General features: G+C 37.1%; 1 protein-coding gene across 3 annotated transcripts in view; it reads right to left on the bottom strand.

The window, feature by feature from the left end:
* Positions 1 to 24,066, bottom strand: part of LRBA (LPS responsive beige-like anchor protein) — a 526,493-nt gene that overhangs the window by 423,760 nt on the left and 78,667 nt on the right. For all 3 annotated transcript variants that reach the window (XM_080671788.1, XM_080671787.1, XM_080671786.1), the window contains exons 27-29: positions 19,445 to 19,578; positions 3,644 to 3,722; positions 1,946 to 2,079 (exon numbers count right to left, since the gene is read on the bottom strand). In XM_080671788.1, coding sequence (XP_080527914.1) covers positions 1,946 to 2,079; positions 3,644 to 3,722; positions 19,445 to 19,578 — 347 coding nt within the window. The remainder of the gene's footprint in view (positions 1 to 1,945; positions 2,080 to 3,643; positions 3,723 to 19,444; positions 19,579 to 24,066) is intronic.

Below are 24,066 nucleotides of genomic sequence, written 5' to 3' on the forward strand. Positions count from 1 at the left end.
TCTGGTAATTGGTAATAATAAGTTCACTAATATTGCATTTTCTACTTTATAAATATTTAAAATACTAGTTTAAAGTATTTTAATTAAAAAAAAACATTTAAAAATTTTAAAAGTGATAATTTTACCAGTGCCTGGTCTCACAGCTAGTCTGTAGCAAGGCCAGAATTAAAACAAAGGTCTCACACTTGGCTCAGTGATTAGAGCATCAGCCTGCAGACTGAAGGATCCCAGGTTCAATTCTGGTCAAGGGCTCATGCCCAGATTGTGGGCTCTATCCCCAGTGTGGGGCCTGCAGGAGGCAGCCTCAATGATTCTCTCTCATCATTGATGTTTCTATCTCTCCTTCTCCCTTCCTCTCTGAAATCAATAAAAATATATTTTTAAAAAAATAAACATAAAAGGTCTCTTGCCTTTTAGTCCAATGCTTTTTCTACTGTACCACACTACGATCACCTCTACTCAAAACTTTTCTGTTTAATAATACATCATCTTCCTTATTATTTTATTAGAATTCACCAGTAAAAAATGTTGAGGGATCGTGAATTGGCAAGTTTACTACTTCTGAGTATCTAAGGTGATCCTATTTTGTTGGATTTACTATAAAATTCAAAAACCAACTAAAAAGCAACAATGTCTTGTTACACCAAGAGGCTATAATTAATACATTTAGTTTAGAGTAATGAAATAAAATATAGATAAGTTGTCATATCACTTTAAAAAATAAATATTTGATATGTGAAATATAATTTAGGGAAAAGACCTTCTATTTTTCAATTCAATTCCTTTCAAATTGTATTATTTCCTTAGGTCAAAAAGTTCATGGCTAAATAAATTATATCTTGCAGCAGGTAAAATAAATTTTCACCCCAAACTTAATTAAACATTTCTAAAACCTAAACTTTCTTCTTCAAATGAATTCAATGCTACTATTTGACTATATGGAAATGAATTGCTCAGCACAATTCCATATACATCTACAGCAGAGATGATAATGAAATTTTCAGATTAGGAGAATCTAAGTATCTAATCCTAAGCCATTAACCATGGCACAGACAAGCCAGATTTAGCAAACATCTAGTCAAAACACTTTCGAATGCAAAAGTCAATTTCACATTATCACTGATGAAAGTCCTCTAGGTTCTCCTTTGAAAAATTAGTTATGAGATGAAGACTGGTATTTTGAAGTCAGATTATTAAACTCTTAAATAGAACTAATTTTTCTCCACTGAACTGGTATCTGCTGTCTGAAGAAAGTAAGTTGACTTTCACTTGGTTTAGTTACCCTCTTTAATATTTGAAGACAATTACTACATGGCAGGTGCCCTAAATAAAATAAACTTTTAAAATGTCCCAATATTCCTCATCCTTTCCACAAATAGCATGGTTTTCAATTCTCTCAGTAAACTACTTCTGCATGCTACCAAGGTTAACACAATTTCAAGCTATACTACATAGAAAAGACCCAGTAATCTATGTATGATGTAAGCAGGATAGTGTACAATACTACTGTTATTTCTAAATGTCTGTAAAAAGAATGCTACTAATAGAGACTAAAAATGCATTCCTCATTTTCCTAATATGTGGCAATACACTGTTGTTTCTAAGGATCTTAAGTCCAAGTAAAACCCCAGGTAAATGCCCCACTAATTACGATAACACTAGTCTCTCCAATTCTCTATTCTCATAGTTAATTTTTAAAAAACAAAAACTCTTAGTTCCTCAGTTCAGTATATAAATTTCTCTTTCATTCAAATCACTGATAAAAAATGAATAGATTAGAATAGACATATTTTTTGCAAGGTACAGACTATGAGAAACATTGTTAAAAGTTGAAAACACCTCTAAAAAAATTAAAAATCCATGCATCTCTTATTATCCATTTAAGTTTTTAATCTTGAAATTTAAATATTTTTATATGAAAATGAAATAAAGAAAAACCACTTACTTGTTCCTTCTATAAGTAGTTCTTGTCCATGGCTACCCAAAAGTGTCCGAGAAAGAAAAGGTGCAAAATCCACAAAAATCTCTCGCAGAAGAGGAGCTGCCTTTTCCAAAGCATGTTCAAGCCTCTCTGTAATGCTAATGTAAAGATGTTAGGTTCCCTGAATTATTCAGTAGAATTTATCCATTTTCTAGTTTTTAAAATGTGTTCCCACAGCAATGAAAAATTAAAAGCCACCTAAAGACTCATTATCACTATGCATACCATTCCTTCTGCCTGGACTATCCTTGTTTTATTCTGTTTTCCATAGCCACCCCCCAGCCTTGACAAACAACCACTCCAAGAATCAGCTCTTGTTGGATGTCTTATAATTAGCCAGGTCAGATCACTCGATTTTAGCCCTATAACCTAAACAAACTCTATCAAGTCCTTATCACATTTGTCTATTCACCACAAACCATCAGCACTTCCAGTTCAAGAACTATCTTCATTTCTAAGTTCTCAACTGCAGCATATAGTAGAGACTCAATAAATGGTTATGAACCAAAATAATCAGTTTATATTCTTTTGATACCTATCTCTGAAACAATTTGTTTCTAATATAATCTGAACTTTTCATTTGAAAACAGTATACTTTACTAACACATTAATAATAATTTCAATTTACACATTAATGTCTTTTTGACTAAACATATATATTCACATATATATGTATACACAAATAAACACATATGTACACATATACTTACATATTAAATTAGTTTTTGTTTTTAAAAAAAAGCCCTCTGACTTTCAGGAAATTCAGAGGTACCCACACCTTTAGTTTCTAACTTGTAAACCAAACATATACACAAACAGCCACTACTTACATACTATTCACATAAGGACTACTTCCTATTCATACTACCAACTAAAGTTGTTACTGAAACCATTACCTGGTAAGCCGCTGGAAAATTCTATTGTGAATAACCATCTCTTTCCAAGTATTTACTTATCTCTTAGAGCCTCTTATACCCCTGATGATACCACAACTGCAAGCCTACACTTGCACCACCTAAGTGACTGTATTTGTGGAGTGCTATGAATTTTCCAGCTGTGGTAAGAAGGATTAAGAACTCAGCCACGGGGGTTCTAGTGGTGGAAAATAGTCGCAGAATTCCAAATTAGAATTTGAAATATATTCCCAATTAAACAACAATAATGACAGCAAAAAAAAAAAAAACAAAAAAAAAACTATCTATAATTCAGTATCACTGTGGCTTTGGTTGACTGGCTATAACTTTTTTTCCCCAGCAATTTATTTATGGAAGAGGAATAGCAAATTTTAAACTTTCAGTTTACAATCCTATAAAAAATAAGCCATAAACTATTATCTGTGTAATTAAATATTTGCTATGCATGTAGCATTTACTAATCACAAACAGCCACTTCTCATAAAACTTTTACATCTCATCTCTAAAGAGGTGAGGGATCTGCAGGAAGCAGCAGTTTCACTTTCACATGATGTTTCTCTCTCTCTCCCTCTCTTCCTCTCTTTCTAAAAGTCAATGAAAAAATAAATAAATAAAACCCCTAAAATATTTGCAAGTTACTAAATATCACATAAGTTTTTAAAAATAGAAACAAATAATTTTTTAAATAACTATATGTAGAAATTTTAAAGTAATAAATCACAAACATCCAGATCAGTAGCTTGAATACCTCATATTTGAAACTTGGTCTTGTGGAACTGAACCAACTGCTGGAACCGAGGGCAATTTTGCATTTGATGATCTACCACCTATAAAAGAAAATAACCATTTATAGAACTTTTTGTTTTTAGATACAAGGTTCAAACAAAAAGGATAACTTTATACCAAGTCAACAAAAAACGTTATCATAATGCATTTTTAAACATCCATTATAATTTGGATAACATTAAAATCTACCAGTTAACAAGCTTTTTAATCATTTAATACATAAACTTCAGTTACAAGTTCAATTATCAAACTGACTAATCCTTCATCCATCCATCGGATGAAAGGTAATAGAAAAATAAATTATGAGCAAGTTGGGGTCACAAGTGGCAACAGAGATTTATAAGTAGAAACTTATTTTAATTGAAGCAAAAGACAGAAACAATTCCAAATTTAGCCTTAAATAGGTATTTCCTCCATTACCATGAAAACTGTCATTATTCAGTCAACAAATAATTTCTGCCATAACCTGATTGTTTCTGAGTCTAGTCTAGCAAACACAACCCAATGAAGACCTAAGAAATTTTTCTTAAATTTAAACAATTTATAGTCCCTGATTTGTGTCCTCACTGTAATCCTATATAATAAAAGCCTAATATGCTGTGTCCGGTCATCTGGTTGTCCATTCAACCAATCTAAGCATACTATGCTAATAATATGCTAAGGCCACTCAACTGCTCGCTATGACGTGCCCTGACCATCAGGGGGCAGTCAACTGGTTGACCAGTTGCTATGACCTGCAATGACCACCAGGGGGCAGATGCTCTGAACGGTAGGTTAGCTTGCTACTGGGGTCTGGCCAATCAGGACTGAGTGAGATGGGCCAGACATGCCCTGGAACCCTCCCGCAGCCCCACCGCGGCTGGCCAACCTCCCGTGTCCCTCCCCAGCCTAATCATGCACAGGTGGGTTCCTTGGCCTGGCCTGCACCCTCTTGCAATCCGGGACCCCGTGGTGGATGTTGAAGAGCAGTTTTGGCCTGATCCCGCTCAACGCAGGAGCTGCCTCGGGCCTAAGCCATCAGTCGGGCATCCCCCAAGGGATCCCAGACTGCGAGAGGGTGCAGGCCGGGCTGAGGGATACCTTCCCCCCGCCCCGAGTACACGAATTTTGTGCCCCAGACCTCTAGTTAGTATATATTCTGTTATTACATTTGTCACGTTGTCCATCAATTAAATTTTTAAATGTCCTTCTTTCTACTGTGCTAATTTTTTTGAAAGCAGAGGCCTCATCTTTTCATCCATATAACTCTAGAGCCTATACAACTTTAAATAATAGAAGGTCCTCAATTTGTCAATTGCAGAAATTATTCCTTTAATCATTCCCATCTCCCATATTTTAGTAGGTCAATCTTCCCACCTGGTATATACATTTCTATTTCCTACTGTTTTATGTCACTATTTTGTTCAAACTACTGTGAAAAATTAATTTCCACCATGTGATCTTTTTTTAAAATAGATTTTTATTGATTTCAGAGAGGAAGGAAGGAGAGAGAAAAAAACATCAATGATGAGAGAGAATCATTGATCAGCTGCCTCCAGGCATGTGCCCAGACAGGGAATCAAACTGTGACTTGCTGGTTCATAGATTGCCACTCAACCACTGAGCCATGCCCGCCAGGCTCCACCATGTGATCTTATTTTACTCTCCAATGAAGACTACCAGATACCCTTAAATTACGCTTGTATATCTATATTGTTGAATAGCCAATTCACTTTTACAGTATAAATGGTTCAAACTATGTCCTATGTAAAGTGATTATCTTTATGTTTTAAACAAATAACTGTGCTTATATATTTTACTTGGCCAGAAAAAATAATCACCCAGCAATTAAGTATCTGTTCTTTAAGAATGGATAGGCACAGAAACAAGTCTTGAAAGAGTGAGTCTAGAAGACTAATTTGGAGAAGTTCTAACAAGCTCAAGAGAATAGAGGGGAAAAAAGTTCCTATTTAAGAATCATAAAATATAGGATAGGACATCATTGAATTTCAGCTAGAAGTAGGACCTATAAAAACAGGAAAAATCATTAGTTTTTAAGGCCGTTAGGGAGAAAGAAAAGAATGGACACATATAGTACCAAATGCCCGTCTATGACACTGGAATCTAACCGGGATGGTATCCTAACGACCTGGAGTGTACAACATATCTATATTGTACAACAGGTAGAGATATGCACATCTTGTTGCAGCTGCTATTCAAGAAATGAAATTTCAGTTTCTGAGAGCAGTATCCTAAAAGGGTGTCAAGCTAATATTAGGGTAAATACAGACTGAAATCCCATCACAAATCTATAGATAGACCAAGAAAGACAGTAAACATGTTGAAGCAAATAAAGAATATGCAAAGTTGATAAACAAGGAGGGAAGAGGGGCTCCAAGGATATAGGAATCTATGCACCATCAGAGGTCAGATGCTTTTATCCGTTTTCCAAACTACAGGCCTGGGTATCCTGGAAGCACTTAAAGGGGACAACGTGGCATGCACAATAGATAGATAAAAGAGAGACAGAAGAAGAAATGTTCATGTGCAATGTACAGAGAAACATGGCAGAAATAGATGAGAAGGTAGAAAAGCAAGTTCTGACATCTGGGAGCTGGCCTGGTAATATCAACTAGGCCCACTATTCCTGATGTTGTTAGGAGCTGGCTTAGAACCCAGACCTAGATCTTGGTATTCTCTCACTGACTATAAACAGTTTCATAAAAGAGCAACATTGGACAAAGCCATGTCATGACCATGACAAATCACCATAAAACAATACCACTCTATGATCATGTCCCCACAGACGAAAGCATGAACTCCCTCTAAATAACGAAGATAATCAAACATCCCAGATCCTAATATAAATGACTACTGTTTCACTGTAAATTATAGCTTTAGTTTTACTTAAGTCTTCCAAGCTTCTAGATAATATTTATTAGGATGTCTAATCATTGAATTAACCATGATTCCTAACAATATCCAATTCAGAGGAAAGCCTCACATCCTTCACTTCTCCCCCAAATCACCTCATATAAACTCAGCTCCTATAATAAATCTTTTCTAACTATTACTGAGATGCCCAGAGTTTCCTCATTCTGTGCATTCTTCCTCACTGATCAACCATAGGTTTTTGATCCTGGTGGTCTTTGGTTGGGAATTTGAGATAAAAATCAGGCGGAGAAAGACAGCAATCATGGGTTCATTTAAAAAATGGGCAACCATCTGCATCCCGGCATATGTCGACAGTTTGGGTCAAATAAACTCACAAAAATTCAAAAAAAAAAAATGAGCAACCAAAAGCATCTTAACAACTGTAGTCAGCCAGAAGTTGAGACCTAATCCTATATAATAAGAGGTAATATGCAAATTGACCCTCACGCCCTCACAAGATGGCTGACTATGACCAGGACAGCAGGGGGGTTAGTAAGGGACGACCAAACGACTGAACAAGCAGGCTGCGTGGGGTGACCAGGCTGGCAGGGGCATAAGTGAGGGACGACCAAACAACTGAACAAGCAGGCTGCATGGGGCAACCAGGCTGGCAGGGGGGTTAGTAAGGGACCACCAAACGACTGAACAGCAGGCTGCGTGGTGCGGCCAGGCTGGTGGGGGGGTTAGTGAGGGATGACCAGGCCAGCAGGGGGGTCAGTTGGGGGCAACCAGGCCGGCAGGGGGGGCAGTTAGGGGCGATCAGGCCAGCACACAGAGGCAGTGAGGGACGATCAGGCCGGCGGGGGGGGGGGGGGCAGTTAGGGGCAACCAGGCAGGCAGGCAGGTGAGCAATTAGGAGCCAGCAGTCCCGGATTGTGAGAGGGATGTCCGACTGCCAGTTTAGGCCCAATCCCAGGGATTGGGCCTAAATCGGCAGTCAGACATCCCCCGAGGAGTCCCAGATTGAAGTGGGTGCAGGCTGGGCTAAGGGGACCATCCCCCACCTCGTGCACAAATTTTGTGCACCGGGCCTCTAGTTGTGATTAAACACAGTAGACATAAATCAAGAACACAACACAACCAAATCTGCGATTTGATAAAAGACTAAATAAGAATTGTGTAACTATTTAAATTCTTTATTTTGCCAAGCTACAATCTCAAGATTACATAAACTAGAGGAAAAATAGTTGAATACTCTAAACATGTAGTCTGAACATAACGATTTGCTTGTGATGAAGATGTATACCTAAGAACTAAGGGCCTTACTGTAATTTGGTTCCAAAGGAATAAGCCATAATAAACTATCTCCAGCACCTGCCTTCACTACTAAAGGATTCCAAATGTAGCAGTAAATGCAATTGGGTTTAAAAGTTTAGAGTTCTTATCTAAGAATGTATAATCTTGACAGTTATTTTCCCAATACGACCACAACATAAAAACTCTGCACTTTAAAGAGCAAAAGACCCTCTTTCCCAAACCTTCTTGCATTAGACTGAAAGCAGTTGGCTGGAGCAGAGCAAAGAAAGCAGCTGCACCAGGGTGGGAGGTGCACTGACCCGGAGCAAGGTATAGGAACCCAAACAATGTGAGGAGGACATTAAAGTAGTAAATAAAACTAAAAAGAACTTCGAGATAATGGCTTGGGATTCAGAGTACCTGTGTGAATTCATGGTTTCACTAAATACAGATACATGCAAGTATATATAAAATGCATTCCTTCATTCACATATAAACAAACAAATACACAAACACACAGAGCCCCAGCTCTGTCCCCGATAGGACCTGGGAGCAGGAAGACCCTAATTAACCTCATGTACAGATCTTGACTACTAAATACTATATTCTCCACTAAGAGATAAATGGCTACTTCAAGATCTGTGAAAGAAAAGTATAAAATGAGTATAAAACATCTAATTTTATGTGTTTTTGTTTTATTTTTTTATTGAATTTATTGGGGTGACATTGGTTCACAAAACCATACAAGTTTCAAGTATACAACTCAGTATCATCTGCACACTGCATTGTGCACCCATAGCCCAAAGCTAAGTCTCTTTCCATCCCCATTTATCCACCTTTGCCCACCTCCACCCACCCCCAAACCCCCTTCCCTTTGGTTATCACTACACTGTTTTTGTGTCTATGGGTTATGCATATATGTTCTTTGCTTAATCCCTTCACCTTCTTTCATCAGCCCCCCACCCCCCTCCCCTCTGACAGCTGTTCCATGTATCCATGCCTCTGTTTCTATTCTGTCAGTTTATTTTGTTCATTAGATTCCACATGTAAGTAAGATTACATTATTTGTCTCCGACTGGCTTATTTCATTTAGCATAATAACCTCCAAGTCAATCCATACTGCTGCAAAACGGTAAGATTTCCTTCTTTTTTAACAGCCAAGTAGTATTTCATCATGTGAATGTACCACAGCTTTTTTTTTTTTTTTTTAATCCTCACCGGAGGATATGTTTATTGATTTTTAGAGAGAGGATGGGGGGAAGGGGGACATCAATGACTTGCCTCCGTATGTGCCCTGACCAGGGATCAAAATTGGAACCTCTGGCCTATGAGGACAATGCTCTAACCAACTTAGCCACACTGAAAAGGTTTACACAGCTTTTTTTATCCACTCATCTACTTATGGGCACATGGGTTGCTTCCAGGTCTTAGCTATTGTAAATAATGCTGCAGTGAACATAGGATTGCATATATTCATTCAAATTAAAGTTTCAGGTTTTTTGGGATATATCCCCAGAAGTGGGATTGCTAGGTCATAAGGCAATTCCATTTTTAATATTTTGAGCTAACTCCTCACTCTTTTTCCACAGTGGCTGCACCAGCCTGCATTCCCACCAACAGTGTATGAGGGTTCACTTTTCTCCACATCCTCACCAACACTTGTTTTTTGATTTACTGATGATAGCCATTCTGGTAGGTGTGAGTTGATATCTTATTGTGGTTTTAATTTGCATCTCTCTGATGATTAGTGTCATTGAACATTTTTGCATTTATTTATTAGCCTTCTGTATGCCCTCTTTGGAGAAATGTCTATTCCAGTCCTTTGCCCATTTCTTAATTGGGTTGCTTATCTTCTTGGTGTTGAGCTGTATATGTTCTGTATATATTTTGGAAATTAACCCCTTATCAAATTATCATTGGCAAATATGTTCTCTCATCCAGTGGGTTCCCTTTTCATTTTGTTGATGGTATGTTACAAGATAGGTCATAAGGATAGAGAAGCCAGCTTGAAGGGACTCCCACTGACTAAGCTGCAGATAATTAGAGCATCAAAATAATATAGTAACTGATTATAACCCATCCAACAAAATAGGAATCCATGAGGCCATACTGATATGATAAATTAATAATCAGAGGAACAGAATATTTAATAATTTCAAAGTACCTCCCATAATACACTTATAAAATGGAAAAAGTAACTTTACAATATAGAAAGTACCTGACAGCTATACTTATATCAAATGATGAAAAGTGGTCATAACCGGTAATGTTACAAATCAAAACTGGACACCATGCAATTAGATTTTCTTTCCTTATCTGTTCCATAATATTTCTACTAAAGAAGTATAATCTTTTTCTAATTATAAGAAATATATCAGACCAACTCAAATTCAGGAACATTAATTCCAGTTGTTTCCAATTTTTTGGCCATATTAACAAATGTTTTGTATGTGCTTACATAAATCTATGTGCATTCCTTTATTTTCTAACTTCCTAGAAGTCAATAAACACACTTTAAATGTTGATAAACACTGCCAAATTGCCCTTAAGAAAGAATAAACAATTTCCACTTCTTTAATTACTAGTAAAATTGAATTTATTCTCTCAATTTACTGGAAACAAAACAGGAAACATAAATGAATATTCTGTTGAAAAGTCTAGAAACTGCAAAGCAAAGAATCAATCCTAAATTTGACCGACATAAAAAGTGGATTTCTAATCATTTCATGTATCAGATCACTATAAAACAAAACATAGCCATAAATATTGGCCACTGTCCTCTACAAGAAAAGCCTATCACTACCTCACACCACTCCCACAATTTCCTCAGATTCAATTCAATTTCATCTGTGATTATTCGACTTGCTCTTTTAGTTAGGTAAGGCAAATAAAGTTCATTCTGGGTATAGACAGACACAGTCAGGCTCTGATAAGGGGTTCTGTAGATTTAACTGATTATTAAACAACAGGATCTGGGACAACTTGACCTTCCTTGAAACATGCTTAGTCTTCAGGCAGACCTTGATTAATAATCAGCAGCTCTGATTACCAGGTCTCAAGAAACAGCAGAATCCAGAAATCTGGGCTGTTGGATGCCACACAGCTTGGTTCCTTTGAGGAAATTGTGGGAGTGGTGTGAGGTAGTGATAGGCTTTTCTTGTAGAGGACAGTGGATAATATTTATGGCTATGTTTTGTTTTATAGTGATCTGATACATGAAATTATTAGAAATCCACAATTACCCTCTGGATAATTACTAAGCCAATCTCCTAGAGTGAGCATATTCCTACAAGATGAATTTACCCATAGTGAATCTCTTTTCCACAACACATTTCCTTCTCCTTCCCTTGATAATCAGTGTTCACTCTTCTTTTTACTGGGATTTTTGTTTATTGCTGTCCTTCGTCCCATTTTCACCATCCTGCTCAATTGAGAGCTAATTGTACCTACAATTCTAACAAACTGAATAGAATCTATCCTAATGCATAGGATTAACTTTTAAATGAAGTTAAAGTATACATTTATTCATATTGACAATTTTTTAATGTGTATTTATCAATTCCCATTTCACCAACAATAGATTTCTATTTTTGCATTTTTCACAATAAAATTTCAAAGTAGTGGGCAAAACAAGGTGAAGTTGAAAATTTTTTTCCCTCTTCAGTGTTGGGCATTTACAAGAGTCAGGTCCAATCCTATTTCTACACAACACTCAGTAAAGTACTTCGGAGACCAAATAGCTTTATTACACCTGCAATTTCCTAAATTGATGACACCTGCAATTTCCTAAATTATTGACAGCAAGAGGATTACTGAACCATGGTTGGCCACTGACTTCTATTACAAATGATTGAACATTTCTGAGCTTTATTTTTCTTATCAGTGGTAATTCTTAAAGACCATGTTTATTACTTTGATATCAGACATTTTCTCTAAAATAACTATTGGTAGTTTTTCTTAAACTTATCTGAAATTGATAAAAAAAGAACACATAAGATCTTGTTTACTTATAGGTAGAGATAGAAGTAATAAATCTCAAAAAAAGTGTTTGTAATAGAAGAAATACATCAGACCAACTCAAATTCAGGAACATTAATTGGCCATAAATGTTCTGTATATGTAAAACAAAATTAGCTTTTACAATGCTAATTGACCCTAATTTTAATGAGCTAAAATGCATACAAAAATATGAAAAAGACAAAGAACAATGGTGTTTCTAAATAAAAAAATAACAAAAGCTACCCTAAAATTAATGTCAATTTTCAAACCTACTAGAAATTACAGCAGAAAGGGATTTTTACAAAGTGTTTTTTAATCATAAGAAACACTTTACTAACAAAGATAAATATATCATCTAGCAATAGTTATAAGAAAAAAAATCACATGAAAAAATAAACTAAATAGATCAGTAATTTCATAACAAGTTGTACTTCATTCCTGCCAGATAAAAAATGTAATTTCCAAATACTTTCTGCATATTATCAACTCAGATAAAAATAAAAACAATAAATTTATTGTGTTAATTTAACATTAAAATTTTTCAATAAATGATCACATATGTAAATGCAGAAGCTACTTCCAGCATGTGGAATGATACCAACTTATCTTTTCCTTATCTGTACACTGATAAACTGGCTCCTTCACACTAACAGTTCTCCAGACATTCAAAAGGACAAAAAGGAAAATGCAAATAGGTCATCTAACATCTATCCAGGGAAGAACCAGCTGGTTGTTTACTCAAGGTCCTTAAGGATCTAAATAAATAAGGTCCTTTGTAATAAAGTATCATTAAAACAAATGTCAATATTTAATTACTAAATACTGTATTTTTAATTTTCCCATAGTCTCTCTTTTTCACTCTCTCTCTCCCCACCCATTCTGAGCCAGTTCAGGGAGGGAAGAGGCTCTATGCCCAGTAAAAACTCTTCGTTAAAGAAACAAAAAACTTTTTATTGAATGAGTAGATAAGCCTCTAGTGTCAAATCTTATATAAGACAAGGAATCAAATATTTTCTTTCAACATTAAATGTAAATGTACTAATTAATATAGACATGCCCTAATATTCTAGTAAGTAGTATAATTATTAAATTTTTCAAATTAGCAAAAACCCAGCATTTAAATTACTAAAGAACAGTTTATTTAGTTCTTTATTAGGTTAGCTTTTTTTTTGTTGTTTGCTTGTTTTTTGTTTTTTGGGGGTTTGTTTTTTTTTTTTTCACCAACTGATTCAAGTGTCTGCTTTATTTGTTAGCAAATAACAAATGGGGAGATCATTCCACTTTATCTGTTTATAAGAAGGTATCTATTAAACAATTCTCCATGGGTCTCTTATGTTTCTGTATGTCTTGCAAGTGTAGGTACTGACTGCCTTTACTCTGGAATATATATATATATATTTTTTTTTGCTGGATAATATTTTTTTATTTGTTTATTGCCTAAAGTTTTACATATGTCTCCTTTTTCCCTGATTGACCCCCCCTTCCCCCAGCCATTACCACCCCGGGCAAGCCCCCACTGCCCCAGTGTCTGTGTCCATTGGTTATGCCAATACGCATGCATACAAGTCCTTTGGTTGCTCTCTAACCACCCCCCCACCTCCCCTGCCATTTGTCTCTAGATCTATGCTTGTTCATCAAATTATGTTGATCATTATATCCCACATATGAGTGACATCATCTGATATTTGTTTTAATCATTGATGCTTTGCATCACAGTAGAAAACCATCATAGCATATTTGAAAAAAAGAGTAACAGCATCTTCATTTGTATTGCATTCTGGGAAATTAAAACTTTGCTGATGAGTAACTTTAAAATATCCAGATTTTGGTATATGTACTGAAACTGTTTTCTCTTTTAGTTTTCTTTAAAATATGCATATAATAAAAATAAAAACAAAAATAACATCATGCATATACAAAGGTATACCTTATTCTCTGATAACTATCTCTTACCACTAATTAAGGCAAATTTGCCATTTTATTATTAGATTATACTTTTTTCTAATAAAATGCTACAGAAGCTAAGGAATACTATTCAAAATGAAATGTTAAATTTGTATGATATTTATATGTTAACCACAGTTTTAATAATGTACACTATTTTAAAATGTAAATATACAAATTCTTGATTTTTTAGCATTATAAAATTATTTGGGTGAGAATTTTTGACCTCACATAAAGTTGAAAAGCTCTAAATCTTTTTCTGGAATCCATGACTAACCAGTCCTCGTTTCTGTAATTGTACCACTTGTAAATTTTAGACAACAAATTTTGATATCAAAATTTCAAAATAATTTCAACTTTTCTGCTAGAAAACTCATATTTTATATTTTGTATTCACATGGTTTCTTCCAAGTAAATTCCCATTTTTGCTAATGCACCCTGTACTTTCAGCATATTTTCTACTAATCAATTACTAAATTTGAGCAGTTCATTTTTTGTTGCTACTCACTCAGAACTGAAGTAAGTTCCACAGAGTCGGGTATTAACTGTGTTTTCACATAGAGAAAATAACCAAGATCAAACCAAGACTAATAATTAACTTATTCAGATCTGCAAGAATAAACTGCCCAGCTCAGCATGCAATTACAACAACCAATTCATCTACAAATCTTTTATTCCCAAACCCTGCCTGAACAAGAAGAAAAAAAATCAATTTCAACATAGTCTATTTTTTAATGGGAAAATAACTTAAATCAAAAGACCCACCACAAAATCTATGAGTGAAAAATACTGAAGACAGACCGGTGACTATCTGTGGGGTGTGAATTCCAAGTGAACAGAAAACAGGGTAAAAAACAGGGTACAAAGGCAAGTACGGTAAGCAAAAGCATTTAAAGTGGGGGCAGGAGAGTAAGAAGTAGGACGACTGAAAACCAGACTGGGTTAGATTTTTCTTATCAAGACAGCAATTAGTGGAATCTATACTAATAAAAGGGTAATATGCAAATAGGCCGGGACGCCCTCACGCAACGACCAAACAGCAGGCTGCGTGGGGTGACCAGGCTGGCAGAGGGGGCAGTGAGGGGTGACCAAACAACCGAACAGCAGGCTGAGTGGGGCGACCAGGCCGGCAGTGGGGTAGTTAGGGGCGATCAGGCCGGCAGGCAGAGGCGGTTAGGGGTGATCAGGCCAGCAGCAGGGGGCAGTTAGGGGAGACCAGGCCAGCGAGGGAGGGAGAAAAGTTGAAATTATTTTGAAATTTTGATATCAAAATTTGTTGTCTAAAATTTACAAGTGGTACAATTACAGAGAAACGAGGACTGGTTAGTCATGGATTCCAGAAAAAGATTTAGAGCTTTTCAACTTTATGTGAGGTCAAAAATTCTCACCCAAATAATTTTATAATGCTAAAAAATCGAGAATTTGTATATTTACGTTTTAAAATAGTGTATATTATTAAAACTGTGGTTACAATATAAATGTTATGGGTGATCAGGCCGGCAGGCAGAGGCGGTTAGGCGTGATCAGGCCGGCAAGGGGGGGTGGGCAGTTAGGGGCGATCAGGCCGGCAGGAGAGGGCAGTTAGGGACGACCAGGCCGGCAGCGGGGGCAGTTAGTTACAGGTGATCAGGCCAGCAGGAAGAGGCAATTAGGGGTGATCAGGCTGGCAGGGAGCAGTTAGGGGCGATCAGGCAGGCAGCCAGGTGAGCAGTTAGCCAGTGGTCCTGGATTGTGAGAGGGATATCTGACTGCCGATTTAGGCCCAATCCCTGGGATCGGGCCTAAACTGGCAGTCAGCCATCCCTGAATCGGTCCTGGATTGGAGAGGGTGCAGGCTGGGCTGAGGGGATTCCCCCCTGAGTGCACAAATTTCATGCACTGGGCCCCTAGTGGAATATAGGCAATGAACTAAAATAGAGAAACCATATAAGAGTGACAATAAGAGCATACTAAAGAGAAAAAGGGAGGGAAGAATCAGGCATGGAAGCCAAACAAATTATAAAAATAAAGACTATCATCACAAAGAACATTTGGAATGACTTAAAAAAGAAATGAATTATTTTTAAACAAATGAAGGAGGCTAGGAAGGAAGAGGAAAGAGCTAAAAATTCTAGTCCAAAATGAAAAAACCTGGAAACTATTTAAGAAATATCACCACCAAGAATTACACAAAGTTTTAATAATGGGGGTGAGATACATTATGATCTAGATGCAGTTTTTGTGGGGTTTTCCCAATAAATGCAAGAGTTTCCAATATAGCAAATTATTTTGTAACTAGAGGCCTGGTGCGGGACGCGGAGGGAGGTCCCTCAGCCCGGCCTGCAGCCCTCGAGGGATGTCCGACCACAGGTTTAGGCCCGATCCCTGGATCGGGCCTAAACCTGTGGTCAGACATCCCTCTCACAATCCGGGACCACTGGCTTCTAACTGCTTGCCTGCCTGCCTGCCTCATCGCCCCTACCTGCCTCTGCCTGCCTGCCTGCCTCATCGCCCCTATCTGCCTCTGCCTGCCTGCCTGATCGCCCCTAACCACTCACCTGCCTGCCTCAGCGCCCCTAACCACTCTGCCTGCCTGCCTGATCACCCCTCACAACTCTGCTTGCCTGCCTGATCACCCCTAACTGCTCGCCTGCCTGTCTGATTGCCCCTAACTACCTCTGCCTCGGCCCCCACCCGCCATGGCCCCTGCCGCCACAGCTTCTTCAGGAAGGTTGTCCGGAAGGTCGTTAGGCTGTCCAGTCTAATTAGCATATTATGTTTTTATTATTATAGATTCTGCATACCTTCAGGATGAGTATATAATAGAGTGGGGCAAAAGTACATTTATAGTTGTACACCAAACAGTTTATTCTTGTATTATTAATTATTAATTATTGTATTGTTTTCCATATGAACAAGTGTAAACCTACTTTTTTCCCACCCTGCACTATATGGATTTGCTGGAAAAAAGTACAATGACTTCAGAAAGAAATTTATTATACTGTATATCAAACACTATCCATATATCTCAGCTTTCCTTCTGTTTCTTATCTTTTCTGAAAACTGCATGATTTAAATTTTGAAAAATATATTTAAAAGCTATCAGAGAATCATATTATTTTGTCCCATAAACTGAAATTAAAGGGCAATGTAGTCAAAATAAGGTAACATATTTCACTCAGTGTACTGTGAACCTCTGAACTTTAGAAATTCACTATTACTGAATTTAAAAGATGGCATACAGTTTCATAGATATTACTAACTTCTGCCTTTTTCCCAAAGGGGACTGGTCCAGAGAAATCACAGTGCATTTTTTTAAATGGTTTTGGATGGGGGTTGAAAAACAGAAATGTGCATAACCAGACGAAAACAAATTACCAAATTGTTTCTCCTCCAAAGTAAAAAAAGAAGTGTCCCAGTATAATGGGACAATAAGAAATAAGAATTATCTGATTATTCTACACTTACTTTCCTTTATATTTTTCACTAAGACAATGATGAAGAAAAGTAACAAATCTATCATACTTTTGTAAAATGTTAGTAACAGGAGAATGGGAAGGGCATAGGGTACAGAAGTTATATGGGAACTCTGTACTTTCCACACAAGTTAGGAGCAAAACTCTCTGAGCCCTACCTGGTTTGGCTCAGTGGATAGAGTGTCAGCCTGCGGAGTGAAGGGTCCCGGGTTCAATTCCAGTTAAGGGCACATTCCTGGGTTGCAGGCTCAATCCCCAGTGGGGGGTGTGCAGGAGGCAGCCAATCAAAGATTCTCTCTCATCATTGCTATTTCTCTCTCTCTTCCTCTCCCTTCCTCTCTGAAATCAATTAAAAAAATATATACAAAAAAAACCTCTCCGAGATACACTATTTTGTCAAATACTAGAGGCCTGGTGCACAAGATTCGTACACTGCGGGGGGGGGGTGTGGGGGGGAAGGGCCTCAGCTCAGCCTGCACCCTCTCATAGTTCAGGATCCCTCAGGGAATGCCAAGGGGATCAGGCTTAAGTAGCAGTCAGACATCCCTCTCATAGTCTGGAACCGCTTGCTCCTTACCATCCGCCTGCAATGGAGGCAGGAGAGGCTCCCACCACCCCTGCTGTGCTTGCCAGCCATGAGCCTGTCTTCTGGCTGAGTGGCGTTCCCCCTGTGGGAGCACACTGACCACCAGGGGGAAGCTCCTATGTTGAGCATCTTCCCCCTGGTGGTCAGTGCACGTCACAGCGACCGGTCATTCTGCTGTTTGGTTGATTTGTATATTACACTTTTATTATATAGGATACTATTTATATAGCAAACATACTATTTTTCTAGAACAGATAAAACAGCAGATAGGAGGTCTAAGATGTCCAAAAAGATGAACTAAAAACATTTTTGTGTGTTTTCAATGTAATCTATCTAGTTATTCCTTCAAGATTTATTTTTCATTAATCTCATTCTAGAGTACCAAGAACGAATTCTTTTAGTGGTATATAATATAGTAGTTATTTTATTTTATTTTTTTATTGATTGAATTTAAAAAGACAGAGAGAAAGAATGAGAAAGAGAGAATCACTAATTTGTTGGTCTACTTATTTATGCATTCCTTGGTTGATTCTTGTATGTGCCCTGACTGGGGATGGAACTGGCAACCTTGGTGTACTGGGACAATGCTCTAACCGAGTTACCCAGTCAGTGCTTAATTTTCTTTTTTATGAAATAGCACAACATTTAGAATACTATTAATTATATAAAATAATATCATCTTTGTCCTAACATTTTAGTATCACATTGTTTTCAAGTTTACCTGGTATTATCACTAAGCTTCCAGTCAACATCTAGGGATTTAAGATCTTACACCCATATATATATGCACCAAAAGGCTTTTACACTCGGTAGAAATGTAGAAAAGAGATGGGCAAAAATCCAATTTGGGTAGTGAGTACACAATGCAATATACAGATGTTGTATCATAGAATTGTATACTTGAATTTTAACAACCAATGTCACCAAATAATTTTAATTTTTTTTAAAAAAACTGCGGTAGGCCCTAGCTAGTTTGGCTCAGTGGAAAGAGCATTGGCCTGTGGACCGAAGGGTCCGTGGTTCAGTTCCGGTCAAGGGCAAATGCCTGGGTTTCGGGCTCGATCCTCAGTAAGGAGGATGCAGGAGGCAGCCGATCAATGATTCTCTATCTCTCGCTCATGTTTCTATCTCTCTCTCCCTCTCTGAAATCAATAAAAATATATTTTAAAAAAATAAAAAGTAGTAAGTGCAGTAGGAGTTATTAAGCTACTGTAACTAATGCTAGAATGGTGCTATGCTTCAGGCAAGCATTCCAAGTCTCTAGTTCAGAAAAATACTGAAGAGAAAAGTAAACATTTGATAACTGATAACCAAATTAAAAGACCACGTCACCAAAACTTTCTTATATAAACACTATCTGTACAAATCTTCTCAGGTGCAGGAGACAGAAAGGAGTATTTTAGAGCAGCAGCATCCAATTTGTCATACACTATGGAGAAAATACTGAAATCATTGATTTAACTCATTTGCTATTACTTAAATGTATTCAGAAATTTATTAAATGAGCAACAGTATAAAAGCATGATGATTTATAACATGCCTAACAAAATCTCCTAACTTTATAAAAAATCCTGAGCTTTGCTAAAATGGGATCTAAAACCTTTTTTGTTGAAATCACTGATAAACTCACCAGGAGATTCTCCTTCCATATCTGGGGCTTGGGCAGAATCTACTGAAGAAACCACACTGACAGCATTGGTAGTTACATTTGTAGTAAGAGTGGAAGGTAAGACTGATGATTTTTTTGTTGCAATGATGACACTTCTGTAATAAAAAAGGAAACAGATTTTAAAATACAGAAGATTAACCTACATTAATCACATAAATTTGAAATAGAAAATAGGAAACTAACTGCTTTTTCAAATTTTTTCCGTATCTCTATTTTGACATACAATTTAGAATACTCTCTCAATAAGAAACCTCTTCAATGGTGTTCACATTTATTGCATATCAATTTTTTTAGAATCAGGACAATATTCTACGGAAATATGATAATTTATTTTAACATTTAAACTTATATTTACTATATAACATTCTTTACATTTAGGATCATCTTTGATTATCTAACTTAAATAAAATATAACAAAAGATTAGCACTCAAGTGGAAAAATAATTAACTTTTTCTTAACCTCAGAATTGAAGCAGAAAGCTCAACATGCTTCAACAAGGATCTTAAAGCACCAGTAGGTGCTTTTGAAATCATAGAAACTTAAAATTTTATAAGGTTAAAAAATGCAGATAAAAAATATATCTAACATCTATACAACCCAATTTTTAAATCCTAGACTGTCTTTAGATAATATATAGATAATAAAAGATACAAATGCTAGATGCAAAAATATCAAATAATCAAATTTGTTCACCTTGTATATTATTCAAACACAGGTATTTATGATATACAAATTTCAATTAAAGTGTAATACTTTATACCAAAATAATAACTAAAAGGCCTTATTAAGCCTAACTTAAAAGGCATTTTTAATTGAAGTTAGCCCCATAAACATGCAAAAACCCAGTTAATGAGGTAAAGAGGACAGCTGATATATAATGCACTCCCACAGCAGTGCTTACTTTTAATTACCTGGTGTTAACCATAAGCCTAAAGTCTTCAACATTCAATTTATTTAATCACATCTTTTGTTGACAATATTGCAAGCTTCAAGTATTCCCTTAACAGCTTTAAAGTATTCAGTTTCTAAATAAAGTTACTTAGATACTTATTCCCAATAAATTCAAAAGTGGTAATTTCTAATTCCAGTACTTTAAAAACACATTTTGTTTTTGTTGTTATATCAAAAAGAGATAATATAAAGTGAAATAGGTTTCGTTTTACTTCAGTGCCTATCATGTGACAGCAAACACTGTTGCCAATTAAATCAAGTTCTCTGGTGCTAGGCATGGCTTATTCAATGTACTTGGAGGTAGCTGGTGTCACATCATTATAAGGGTGACTGCCAATGTTAACTATACACTAAAAAATAGAAGCAACAGCCACCTGAGCCCTCAATCCAAAATGGTGTGCTTAAATCATGGCAGCTTATATCAGATGAAGATTATTGACTTTAGGGGGAGTAAACATGACCCTTGTGTGTGTGCGCATGTGTGTGTACATGTGTGCTGGTGTAAATTCAGAAAACAATACAAAATCTAATTTGCACATTTGCTACTCTAAGCAGAAATGTATTGTTTAAGAAAACCTCTAACCTATTCCCTAGCAACCTATTTTTGGGGGAGGAGAAGAGGAGAAATACGGACAATTTACTTTCACATTCGCTCACAAAACAAAGAACCAGCAATATCTAGTTTACTCATACAACAGGTAAGTAATGATAGGAGCAATAGAAAATATTTATAAAAGTGAAATAATTTTTTATATAATTGAATTTAAGAGATAAACCTACCCTATGTACACCAGCAATTTCCCTCTTAGGAACTTCGTCAAGATAACTTATGTCCACAAAAAATATGCACAAAATGTTCAAAGAGGCTTTATTGTTAACAACCAAAAACTGCAATAGCTCAGAATCCTTCAAACAGGAAAAAATGCATAAAAATATGGTGCTATGCTCATACAATGGAACAATACTCAGCAATAAGAAACTGATGATAAACATAGCATGGGTGAACCTCAAAAGCGTTATGTTAAGTGAAGGAAGCCTTAAACTGAAGAATGCCAACTTTGTTTGTATTTCCTTTTACATAAAGTTCTAGAAAAGGCAGAACTAGTCTATGGCAGAAAAAAAAATCAGAATAGTAACTGCCTTGGAGGAATGAAGATAAGCACTGGCAGGAAAAATGCAAAAGGGAGCTTCCAAGACTAACCTAGATTGGGGAGTTGAGTTAACACAGGAGTATAAAACTCATCAAATGGTAGTACACTTAAAATTTTTGCCTTTCATTGTATGCACATTTTACCTTAAAAAACTATGTTGATCTCTAGGTAGAGATCTGCATGTTAAAATGTTTGATTGAGGGTGAACTGATGTCTGCAACTTACTTTGAAATGTATCAAAAAATAAGATTAACTGATGGGTAGAAGGATGGCTATATGGAGAATTATATGATGAAGCAAGTAACGTTAAAAGCTAATTACAGAATCTCAGTGATAGGTCTGTGGGTATTCACTGTACAATTCTTTCAATTTCTTTATATGTTTGAACATTTTTATAATGAAATGTTGGAAAACTGGTGACAGAAAAAAATGTACTATACATGTTCCATAATATGCACAATCTCTATTTGTCCAAGATGGTATGATTAAAGATAACAAGAGATCACTGCAATAAATTCAATGAAACTTTAAAAAAAAAATAAAAATATTTAAAAATAAAATTCTTAAAAATGTAAATAAAGGTAACCAAAAAAATTGACCTCATCTCCAATCCTTGAAACTACTAACATTAATAATACTTTCAATCACAAATAATACCTATTCTTTATACAAGTTCAGTAAACACTGATTGTGCAAGATCTTCCATATGTTCTCATTTCTGACACATCTGAAGTGTGGCTTCATACACAAACTGACATTTAAGCCAGCATTCCTCACATGCTTCTGCATTATGCTGTTGTGATTCCTGAGCATGTGCATTACTTCACAATGCCCACCCTTTGTATATGCTATTCCTCCGCCAATATGCCTTCCTCTTAGTCCTACTTACCAGCAAGCTTCCTTCTCACCTTTCAAAACCTTGCTCAAAGATAAACCTCCCCAGCCTCTCCAAGTCAAAGTTCATGGTACACTATTCTTTGTGCCCCCACACAATCATCCTATCCTATCTAATAAAAGATTAATATGCAAATTGACCATACCTCCACTACATCCACAAGCCACGCCCACCAGCCAATCAGGAGCGAGTATGCAAATTAACCCAACCAAGATGGCTGCAGCTATGGAGCGAACAAGAGGCTTGGATTTCCCTGGCAATGGAGGAAGCCAAGCTTCCTGCACACCCTGGCCAGCCCAGGCCTCCGCTCAAGGCTACAAAGTTTCAATTATAGAAGATACATAAATCCCAGATACCAGGGCCTCCACTTGGGTTGCCGGGGGGCATGGCCGGCCTGCAAACCACCACAGGCCCCTTGCCCAGGCCACCCCATTCCCCAAGGAAACCCCACCCTGATCCAGGACATCTTTCAGGGCAAACCAGCTGGCCCCCACCCATGCACCAGGCCTCTATCCTATCTAATAAAGGAGTGATATGCAAATTGACAGTCACTCCAACACACAAGATGGCTGCCCCCATGTAATCAAAGATGGCTGCCCCCATGTGGACACAAGATGGCCAGCAGGGGAGGGCAATTGGGAGGGAACAGGCCTGCAAGGGAGGGCAGTTGGGGGTGATCAAGCCTGCAGAGGAGCGAAGTTGGGGGCGACTGGGCCTGCAGGAAAGGACAGTTGGGGGGACCCAAGCCTGCAGGGGAGAGTAGTTGGGGGGCACCGGGCCTGCAGGGGAGGGCAGCTAGGGGTGACCAGGCCTGCAGGGGAGGGCAGTTAGGAGTGACCAGGCCTGCAGGGGAGGGCAGTTAGGAGCAATCAGGCTGGCAGGGGAGCAGTTAGGCATCAATCCGGCTGGCAGGGGAGTGGTTAGGGGGTGATCAGGCTGGCAGGCAGAAGTGGTTAGGGGCAATCAGGAAGGCAGGCAGGTGAGCAGTTGGGAGCCAGCAGTCCTGGATTGTGAAAGGGATGTCCGACTGCCCATTTAGACCTGATCCTGGTAACCTAAACGGGCAGTCGGACATCCCTCGAGAGGTCCCAGATTAGAGAGGGTGCAGGCTGGGCTGAGGGACACCCACCCCCGAGCACAAATTTCGTGCACCGGGCCTCTAGTATAATATAAACTTATAAATTATTAATAGCTATGATTAAGCACTGACATATGCCAAGAATTATTACTCAATTCTCAAAACAAGTCTAACATACATATTATTCCCATTTAAAAATTAAAAAGTAAAGCTCAGAAAGGTAAAATAACATACCAAATTGAACAGCAGAAATGATATACAATTCACGGTTTGTCTAGACAAAGGCCTCTAATTTGAACTGTTTCCTCATATTGACTGTTTTTAGTGTTACTGAGCTATAACTTACATACCACACGATTCACTAATTTAAAGTGTACAAATTAATGGTTTTTAGTATGTTCACAGAGTTGTGCAACCATCCAACAATATTAACATTTAAACATAATTTTACATTATAATCATTTATAAGCAAAAATAATAAAGTTTTCAAAAATATAAAACTATGTA

This window comes from Plecotus auritus (assembly GCF_963455305.1).
Source record: "Plecotus auritus genome assembly, chromosome: 6".
In the NCBI taxonomy this organism is placed as follows: domain Eukaryota; kingdom Metazoa; phylum Chordata; class Mammalia; order Chiroptera; family Vespertilionidae; genus Plecotus; species Plecotus auritus.